Source organism: Rhodnius prolixus, unplaced genomic scaffold, assembly GCF_049639745.1.
Source record: "Rhodnius prolixus isolate KJV_2025 unplaced genomic scaffold, Rpr scaffold_12, whole genome shotgun sequence".
NCBI lineage: Eukaryota > Metazoa > Arthropoda > Insecta > Hemiptera > Reduviidae > Rhodnius > Rhodnius prolixus.
In genome coordinates this window covers 2,944,394-2,954,815 of record NW_027411635.1, presented here as the reverse complement: position 1 = coordinate 2,954,815, position 10,422 = coordinate 2,944,394, and the positions used below count along the sequence as shown (strand labels likewise).

At 36.4% G+C, this 10,422-nt stretch overlaps 1 protein-coding gene across 4 annotated transcripts; it reads right to left on the bottom strand.

The window, feature by feature from the left end:
* Positions 1–469: 469 nt before the first annotated feature.
* On the bottom strand, positions 470–9,674 carry LOC141461617 (protein Wnt-11-like). Of its 4 annotated transcripts, none has more exons than XM_074142781.1 (5): positions 9,526–9,674; positions 7,575–7,783; positions 6,256–6,542; positions 3,899–4,056; positions 470–1,775 (listed from the first exon to the last, which is right to left on the bottom strand). In XM_074142781.1, the coding sequence occupies exons 1-5, from the start codon at positions 9,657–9,659 to the stop codon at positions 1,526–1,528; spliced, it is 1,038 nt and encodes a 345-aa protein (XP_073998882.1). In that variant the 5' UTR covers positions 9,660–9,674; the 3' UTR covers positions 470–1,525. The 4 variants fall into 4 exon arrangements, with proteins under 4 accessions (XP_073998882.1, XP_073998885.1, XP_073998884.1 ...); XM_074142784.1 differs by lacking the exon at positions 9,526–9,674 and adding an exon at positions 9,361–9,499; XM_074142783.1 differs by lacking the exon at positions 9,526–9,674 and adding an exon at positions 8,788–9,099.
* Positions 9,675–10,422: the final 748 nt, after the last annotated feature.

Below are 10,422 nucleotides of genomic sequence, written 5' to 3'. Positions count from 1 at the left end.
GACCTCTTTGGACTATTGTGGCTCGTCTACAGTTTAGCAGTTTACATTCTATCTGCCTACAGTCTAACTAGCAAATGAGTTTTTTTCTTTTTCCTCAGGGACAATTAACGGTCTCCAGAGTTCATGGGAAAATGATTGTGGGAGGCCTCTAAGACAGGAAAGTTTTCCAGTGTTTTCAGCACATACAGTTCCTGCAGTTAGATTAGTGCCATTTCGCACAGTTAGTCCCCACCAATATTTCATCCAGCGTTCAGTTAGCTGGATGTCGCATTATACATGTTTAAATTAGGCCGCTCGTCTTTCCAACAGTTTTCTGTTCTTCCAGCACTGCCCCTCTTTCAGCGCTTTATTTCTTGTTTTATTATTATCAAGTTTAAGGGCAAGGAAACACAATTTCGGATGTGGGAGAAGTCCTTAGACAAAACAGCTTGCTCCTCGGAAAGGTAGAAATCAGATTTTGTCCCCTAAGGTTCTAACTTACTTATATTCTTGAATAGATTTTTTTTTTTTATGCTCCAGTTGTGACCGCCCTTAAATTTGTTAATTCGCCGAAGGGAACCATTGATTGGGACAAATGAAAATGTGATCAGGTTGAGTGAGTTCTGCATTTTTTAGGTCATATTTTCGATGTGCTACGTCATGCACTTATGAGGCAATTAAGCAGGTGTTTCAGAGCCAAAGCTGCATACACATGTTTCAGCTGTTAAAACTAAAGGTGACACTACGATTTACCATAAATTCGTAATGGATAACTCCCTCGTAACTCTTGAAAAATCCTCAGCACCTTAAAAAAAGATCATTTGGAAAAAATGACCATTTTTTAGTTCAAATAGGAAGAATTTTTTTTACTGCTGGTCACTGTAATCTAGTCTACGGCAGAAGATCCACTTTTCACCACTCAAAGCAATTTAATTGATAAAAACGATTTTTTTTTGGTTTTCAGGTAGATTTCAGCGAGTTTCTAACCTGCACTCCACTTGTTTCGGTTTTTAATGTAGTGGTTATGAAGCGTGAATTTTGTAGTGTGAAATTGCCAGTGTGAAATTATTGAAAACCTATCCATAGAAAGTTTTTCCCCACAATTATGTAGTGAAGGTGCTGGGGTTTATAACTAGTAGATTAGGACAGTGCTTAGGTCAGATGTTTGTTGAAGGTACATTTGCTTGTTGCAGACTTCAAATCTCGGGCTGAAAATTTTATACAGAAGGTCTACCTAAACCTACCTTTTTTTTTCCAAGCAAGTGTTTCACCTCATGCATGTTTGAAACCATCATTGATCAGCCATCTTTCACAGCTAAGTTTTAAAACTAAGTTCAGAGTTCAATTTAGACTAAAGCGAGAAAAAATGACAAATTTTCCTCTTGAAAAACCGACTTTTTTATACGTAACATATACATGTCAATGTACAACCAGAGTCAGCCCTGACTATACTTGATAAGTGTATTTATGAGACAGCATGAGATAATAGAAAGTGCAAAAATAAAAAAAAAAACCTACACTTTTGCTTACACAATATGATATATTTTCAAAGGCAGTAAAATATTGTTGCTGCACCATCGCAAGTTTCACACTGCAAGTGCGGCGAAATCCATTTGCAGTTGCAAAAGTGCCTGCCCCGTTGATGTTGAACAATAAATGACCCATGACAGCATATACGTTTGCAGATTCTTTCATTGTGACACAACAGGCCGGAAATAGTCTTACAGTGGTGTTCGCTTGATTCTTGCAAGTAGATCAATGTAGTTTTGGGCAGTTTGTGGGATATCATTGTATTCCTGAAATTATTTGCATAGTTAAATTTTCTTTAAACTTCTAATTTCTACAAAAATGTTTTGTTGGTTTCAAAATTCTTCAGCTTAACTGGAATAAAGTAATACTGCTGATGCAAGATTGATGCTATAATAGCTCTCTTAAAACCACCTAAAATAGATGTTCTCTGAAAAAAAGAAGTTTTATACCAAAATGCTAGACTTAACATATTTGTTTGTTTGAAATAGGGCTACCAAAAAAAAAAAAAAAATGCGCTTAGCCCACAAGTATTTTCTGGACCCATCTGAAAAATGAATGCCATTCTTCGCTATGCTGTCATGTGAGTATTTTTGAAAGGTACCACAGGGAGTTTTATATGAGGTGCCGCCTCATATAAAATGTTCGTGTCATTTTCAACTCAGAGAGAACTTAAAAAAGTTAGGCTCTAGCTCGTAGTAGCACTTGCAGATTATGTACACAGATAGTAGAGTTCAAAATACGTTTCTAACGGACTACGACGCCTTGATTAAAGACAAATTGAAAGTCTGGATTAATAACAGGTCCTGTAAGAAAATATGTCGTTCCTAGAATCTTCCCAGATTTTAAGACCTCAGATATCTTAATTGGAAGTAGTGCTATAGGATGAGTGGAGATTCATCCGGCACCAATAAGGAGAGCAATAGAAGTGCGCTTCCCCGCCCCAAAATTAAATAATTATTAAATTCCGTTCTTGTAAACATTTTTTTTTAAACAAAAATTATTTATTTTAAAAGAAATTAAAACAAATAATAAAATTAATGAATAGTAATGTTGGTTTACTAATCCTAAATCTGTTACCCTCTGATCATATGTATAAATAGACGCTGACGGAGTTCAGTCTCTTTCAGTCTCCTCCGAATAAAAACTTCATAAATTAAACACTGAAGAAATGATCCTTAATAAATGACATCCAGTCCTAAAGGAAATAGGAAGCTTTTGCCCTACTAAAATTTATATTATTAATTATAGCCCAGCTGTAATAACTGCTATTTCATTAGTCTTGACTCTACTCAGCAATATTTCTGCTAGCAATCGTAAGCAAGGAATTGTCTGCGTAGGCCATCACTTCTGTATTTTCAAAAGAGAATAGAACTGAATTTTGCAACAGCCAGGGCTCAGGAAGATTCTTGCAAACAGCCTCTCGCAATTTCTCTAATGACTAGTTTTCCATCCTCAGCATTGCATTTCTGGAAGAAAAGCAGTCATTTGATAACATGCACAGATTCTGGAACCATCAAAGATTCTAAACTGGTTGAGAATAGCCGGCAGCAGGCCGCGTCCAAAATGCCCTTACATTCTTATTGACTCGAATAATTTATTATAATAACTTACTAACTCCCACGCGTTGTAAACTAAAAGTGGTTAAAAAGACTCTTGATCTAATGCGCAGGCTTCTTTCTGTTTACAAACCTTTTAACTTCTGAAAGAGCGTTGATGGTGCCGGACCGCGAACTGTTGATTTCTAAAGAAATTGCGTTCATGTAGGAAATACATGATCTGATTAATCATTAATTTTTATAGAGTTTCTCTGCAGTTGGCAAAAGGCGGTTTGATCAGACTTTGGAAGCATTCTCAACTCTTGTCAGTGAGAAAAAGTGTTAGAGAAAACTTTTTCAAAACGAAAAGTTGTAAGAAGCTCAAACTTTGTATTATATTTGGGTAATTTCATTTATTAATTTTTGTCTATACATATTTAAAATGCATCATATAATTCTTGATTCGACAGCGGGACCCCACTGTTACTTATTTAAACTGGAAGTGGCCATTTTCAGAAGTCTTAAAAAAATCTTTAGTTTTTTCAGTTATTGCCTTAACTAGTTTCTTTAAACTTAAGAAACATATGGAATGTTACAAGTAGATGTAAAATCTTTTTTGAAATTAATTGAAAGGTCACTTTTAGAGGAGGGAGGTTGTTTCCGCTTTCCTTTAAAATGTCTTTAGTGGTACGTTTATCTCTATTATATTAATTAATATTTAATGAAATTCTAAAATTCAGAGTTTTAAAGAGCGAATTTTCAAATGTTTTAACCAAATAAATAAGTGAGAATAAACAGGTGAAACTTTCTCTCTTAAAATCTGACATCGAGTCAAAAAATTTCTAAACGCTTACATATTTCCTAAATCGACAAAAATGGCGTTGAAGTATTTCTTCTTGAGGTCAGAAGCCACCTTGAAGTAGTCTGGCACGATGACCCAACAACTCTTCTTCATGCAGATATACGAGCCATTCGAACATCGACAGCTGTTCAATGCAGCAGCGTTCAACGTCTGCAAAATGCAGCAATACTTGATAAGCCAAATTAATCGAAATCAATTAATGTTCAAATCCAATCCTAATGAATCCTGGAAGTCGTAATATTTATGTTTTAAGGGGTTGAAAATTGATTTATTTATATAATTGGTCATAATTAAAAATTTGTGTGAACAAAATTTTCGAAGTTCCACCTTAAAACTCATCAAACTTGGAATTTGTATATTTACCTTCATTATTATGTAGATTACTTATAACTCATTTTGAGAAAAAATGGCGTCCCAGAAACCCTTCATTTCAATGTTCTTTGGAGGCAAAAGTATTAACAGGAATTTTTACGAAAAAAGGCATAAGTGATGGACCTACATCATTTAGTGAAGTTTCTTCCTTCCAACAATTTTGAATCAAATAAGGCAGAACTTTTTCCAACCACCTCAGAACTACAGCAATTAAAGTGACTAAAACCTGGTACCCAAAAAACCAGTGGATCCTCGTCTTCACTGACGGTTTAGCCGATAGTTTAAGAGATAATGCTGGTGCTATGTATAAATGCCCATCACTCCGTAGGCAATGTCCCATTAAGCCACGGCTCTAAAAGCTTGGACGCCAAAATTAGTGCTATCAATGAGGAAGAAAAAAGGTGTATGCTTTAATATTATCAAAGAAATTTCTATATAGATTTGCAAATAGCAATTCTGTCTCAATGCCTATGTTCTGATGAGGTTCCAACTAATGAACTCATAGAAAACACTAAGCACTAAGTTAATAACTTACTTAGGACAGGCTGAGAGATTGTATACCAGTAAGATACCTTCTAGACACTACGAGATAGTTGGCAATGAATTAGTGGACAGTCTTGCGAAATAGAGGCTGCCAGCTCGATGAACCGTTTTCTTAAAAGTCGGCCTCAGGCAAAAAGCCAGGAAGTAGTTACGTAAAACAGAATGGACGTGGACAAAAATGGGAACCTCTCTAACTACTAGAGTTCCTCTAGAACAGGCGTGTCAAACTCAATTAAAACACGGGCCAATATTTTGCTACAGGCAAGATTCACGCCGCATCATATTTAAAAATTTTGTTAACTTTATATTCTGAAGTGAGGATTTAGGAATATGGATAGGATAATTAAAACGCTATATAATTGTATTTATTGTATTTTTATAACTAAAATTATTCCTTTTTGCCTGAAACTCGCCAGCGATTTCCTCGTACAAGTATTGCTATATCTGCATTCAAAGACAGAACATATGGGTACATTTTGGGAATTCCTACTTCTTTTTGCCTTTTAAAACCGAATCATTCTGGAATTCCACTTAGAGTGGCAGAAATATCGCTTCTGAGTCACCGGAACTGAGTCAGCGTGTTTATACAAGCCTGCAGGCCTCCAAATAAGGCACTGGGCCACGTGTATACTCGTCTTCAACTAGTGTAGCTAAAGGGTTAACGAGGGAGGGAATTGTGAGTACGATAGTGCCCCGACTCCCCTAAGCGCTATTTTCTTTATAACAATTTTTTTTCTATTTTCAATTTATTTCAGAACAAAGTGGGCCACAAAAACTTACTTCGGGGGCCGCTTGTTTGACACCCCTGAACTACCACGAAAAAATTAGTGGCAAATTTTAGACGAATACGGGCTATGATTATATACAGGAGCATCAATAATACAAGAGGGATAAAAACATGTTTCTATTCTCTATGTGAAACCAAAGATATCATGGACGTTGGACACCTTGAGGTATGTCCAAACCTTACAACACATGTTGACGTTCCTGATAATCAGTAGGCACGACATTCCATTCTATAATGGGCTACCAGGAACGAAATGGCTTGCATGCTACCTACCGAGCAGTCTCCAATGTGTACATGAGGACTGATGTTACAAAGGTTTCGTACATCCTTATTTTAGTGCAGCGATTGATAAGACGATGCTTCAAGATATGCGCAAAATATGCTCTTTTTTTTAGCCAAGAATTTCTTTTTTACTTTCTCGACTCAAACGCTTTTTGGCTGATCGATAGAATCTAATTCATTGGAGAGATATTTACCTAGGCGAGAAGGGTGGTGAGGAAGGAGCAGTGTTGGTGAACGCATGGTTTAAGTATAATTTTGTACACTAATCTTGTATTTCAGGCGGAAACCTTTTTTTCTAAAAACTTTTCCACGATAACAATACTTACTCTTACGAGGAGTAGATAGAAAATAAGCGATGAACTTACTTCTAGGCCAACGATAGCGTTGTGCCTGTATGCAAAGGAGACGGCGGGCAGAGTCCTGGGCTTGCCGCTGACCACTAGCCCCAGCTGCTTTATCACTGTCTTCATAATAGTGCGAATTGCACATGCACATGTAGTCCAGAACAGGGTCTTATTGCGTCCTCTTTGGTGGTCTACATATGGCGAGCTGCAAGTACAACACCTTATCTCCCCATTCAGACATGCTCTGTATATTGTATGCGCCACGCTGGAGGACATCAATGCATAAAGGAATCCAGTTTCACGGGTCACTGTAACAAAATCCACCCCCATAATACAAGAGAGAATTAAATGTAGAGTGCTAAATTTCCTCTACACGCATTCAAATTCGGGAATTTACGGCAACCCATTTAATTCCTATAATAAACAACTGCTAGAACAGTTCTGGGTACTTTAGAGCAGTGCAGTGACGTAGTTTCTTATTACACTCCAAGACTGAGCCTATCCAAAATCTTTTTTTTAGAAAAACAAAACATTGCTTTTGCTTTGTTTTTTTTTTTTGCTATTTTTCAGCACACAAATGTACGTGTTGTGAGAAACATCATTTTGAGTTACTCGCTCTGCGAATAAACGAGGATCAAACTTCAAGAAGTATGCCGATAGCTAAGTAATTCGTGGGAAATTAATGCTTAACAAAAACACAGCGCGAAGCCTGCTTTCAGAAGTCTTCGGAAAGAAAGGAAAGAACACTATCACGCCGTCATTTGAACCATCAGTTTTGCCCAGTTATTTTTCAGGCAGAAAGTTGTGTACGTCGTACGTCTCTCACTATCAAGGTTTTATTGCTTTCTTTCCGTATTTTTGTGTTTTTTATTTATTATTTCTAAGATAGGAATTGTAAATTATTTGTGATGAATTATATGTATACCTATTAAAGTATTTGTCTTAGAGTATTGCTTTAAGAGAAAAGTAAAATTGAACAGATAGATTAAACCTTATTTTAAACCTTAAATTAGTTCTGCATCTAATCTTTTATTTATTGTTACGAAGGTTATAATGTATTGTAAATTGGTACTTCATGTTTGTATTTATTGCACATATTTATAATAAAGATTTATTATCTATCTATCTAATCTTTTATTTAGGAAGCAAGATGGGAAATTTACAAATTTTCCAAAATCAGTTCTTCAGTATTTTAGCCAGGAAACTAAAAAGTTGTTTACTTTTTCAGCTATTCGGTCATGACCGTTGAAAAGAGTTTTACTGTATAAGAGTTAAAAAAGTCACTTAGCCTACATCCAAAATAACGTGAAAAGAGCAAATAAAGAAAATAATTGCTTTACCATTAATGAATTCCTTGCTTGCAACTTGACAGGACATAGCGCGATTGATGAATAGTTTCTTGCAAACTGTCTTGGCCTGGAGAGACGCTCTCGTGAACAGTCTGGCCATCTCAGAGCCGGCACAGAACTTAGATTGGGCGCACACTAGATATGGAGCCGCGTACAACATCTCGATCTTGCGCTCCAAGTCGGTCCTTCTTTGCAACTCCCTGCGGGTCCAAAAACCAAATTAAAAACTGCATTAAAACACTCACTCGACTTTGTCTAGAATATGCAAAAAGTTTAATGAAAACTGTTGAAAGTTTATAAGTTAATAATGATCAAAAACTTTCTCGGTCAAGCACGGTAAAAACAAAGAAAAGATTACTTTATTTAATCATCATCTCTTAAAAATAAAAGTAATCTACTGAGAAATGTCTTGGAAAAGTAATTAGTTAAGATTGAACACAATCTACAATCACCTTGCGTAAGAATGCCCTGGGTCCGAAATACGGCCTTGACGTTTCTTTTAGTAAGAAAGTCAAGAACCTATTGTGATTTGTACAGAAACTCGGGAATGAATTTAAAAAAGTGCGCTCACTGCTGGCATATGTCTACCACAATCAAGTCTACTTGGCTTACATTAAGTTAGAGAAGATTGTGTGCGTGTATAATATCTCAAAACCCCACTGAGACCCATAGGACACTTATCCCCTAAGCACTTACACTTAGGATTCAACATTTTGTACAAGAGAATCATGCAGGACTTCAAACAACGCCCTCTGTAGTGCAGGACAATCGTGTCTAACAATACCATTAGGAGGGAAGGAATTAGCTATGCGGTTAGCGCATTGGATTCGCATGCGGAGAACTCAGCTGCTGGCCCTTAGATTTTCTGACCGGAGGCCGGCAGTGCACTGAAAAAACTCTGGGCGCCAATAATCTCAGATGTTTATGCGCCTTAAATCACAAAAAAAATCTTCAAATATTAAGTTCTTGTTTCCAAAGGTAGTTGTTCCGATACTATTATAAACCGGACATTTTACGTGTTTTTACCTCATTTCGTTTGAGATGTCCCAAAGTTTTAACTCATGAATTTTCTTTATAAAAAAAATAATAATAATAAACCTCAGATGTTATCGCGCCTTAAAACATTTAAAAAAAAAGAAGTCTTAAATGAACTGAAGTAAATTACCACTACACAATGTTAAAAAGACAAACGATACAAACTTACATTGCATAACAAAAGAGTGCAAGATTGCAAGTTTCACTACTTGACAGACATCGACAGGGACGTTCGGAATCAAGCTATACAGGACGGACAAACATATGCTGCCAACGCACATATTTTATGTGCAGATCCATCTGATTGACTTGATCCATGTAGTACGGCTGTAAAATTCTTGAAATAATACTAATCAAATAAATCAAAAAAATTATTGATTAATCGGAGTAATCAGTATTTTAGTTTTGCTCCAGGTGCTTCGAACGCTAGGAGCAGTTCAGATCAAGAAAAATATAAGAACACAGAGGATGTCTACGTATTTGCGTTAATGTTTACTTCTAACACCTTGCATTCAGAGATGGTTGGTAAACCTAGGACTATTTCTGAAGTCAACAGTCTTCGACTTATTAAAGTTAAGTATAATTCAAGTTAAGCATAAGATTTTCTTGTTTCTCTGGTCTTAGGCCAGATAACGTCCTTCACACTTGCACATTAGGTCATTACTTGGCTAACACACACGCTATTTTTAGGATACAAGAGTTTAGTAACTATCCTGTAATCTATCATAACTTGAAAACTTACTTGCGAAAGTGGTGGGTAAATTATGAAACTAGTCGTTTTACTAACCCACAAATGTATTGGTTAATATTAAGAGAAAATGTTTTAATTAAAATTGAAATCATGGCCATGAGATGAAGTCGTACGAGTTTCGGCAAGTAGGTGGTTGTTGAGAATGGAAAGATGTACCTTTGGTAAGTGTGGAGAGGCAATGCGCATGCCCAGCACAGCACTAGTATTCGCAACATCTTCATGTTCTGTCGGAACATACTCAGAACCCTCTCGAATGTTTCCGGCTTTTTTATACTGCTAGCAATACGCATAAATCATGAATTTTACTCTCATCAATAAAGATAACAAAATTACTATTTAGCTTTTGTCGTAAAAAAACACAATCGGTCTCATATTAGGAACCCTTGAAGGAAATTAATGATGGCAATTAATATTCGTCGATAAAGCATACAAGTGTGGCTGTACTGTTTGGTCTGGACCAAATTCTCACGCTCCGCCCAACAGTTTGGCAATTCTCATTTATTTTTTATAGGAACTGATTTGAACTTCTTCAAATTTTTCATTTTTGAGATTATGAAAAATGCGCCAAGTAAATTGTGGGCAAAATTTAGTCACCACCCAATTAATTAGGTGAAAAGGACAGTTTCCCTACCTCGAAACCCGTTTAAAAATAAAATAAAAATGGAAAAATCACGAAAACGATTGAACCCTCAAGAGAATGGACAAAAGAAGGGTGTAAGCGGCGTAATCTAGTAGACGGATAAGTAAACTCCTAGGTGTAACCCAGACTTTGCACACATTCGGATTTCAGTTCACCACCTCGCTCCAAGAGAAGATAATTTTTGGGTCACCCTCGTCTGATAAAACGAGCTAGTTCTAAAGGAACTGTATTTCATGAGGGTATCTGTCAAGAATTGTTGCTAGCTAACCACTCTACATCGTCTTAGCTACGAGGTCGAAATTACCTCAATCTACCCACATCGAGACAGTTATTAACCCTCATCTACCTATATTACCTACCTACCTACTAACCTTAGAGATTGGCTTCCTCCTTACCCAAGAGTTGACCAGGCC

What these genes read in the sequence shown, in the direction of transcription:
- LOC141461617 (XM_074142781.1), bottom strand. Translation starts at nt 9,659, where the DNA reads ATGCGTATTGCTAGCAGTATAAAAAAGCCGGAAACATTCGAGAGGGTT. An exon ending in CCTCTCCACACTTACCAAAG is followed by an intron (nt 7,784 to 9,525) that starts GTACATCTTTCC and finishes TTGGACCCGCAG; the next exon opens with GGAGTTGCAAAGAAGGACCG. An exon ending in ACGCTATCGTTGGCCTAGAA is followed by an intron (nt 4,057 to 6,255) that starts GTAAGTTCATCG and finishes TGCATTTTGCAG; the next exon opens with ACGTTGAACGCTGCTGCATT.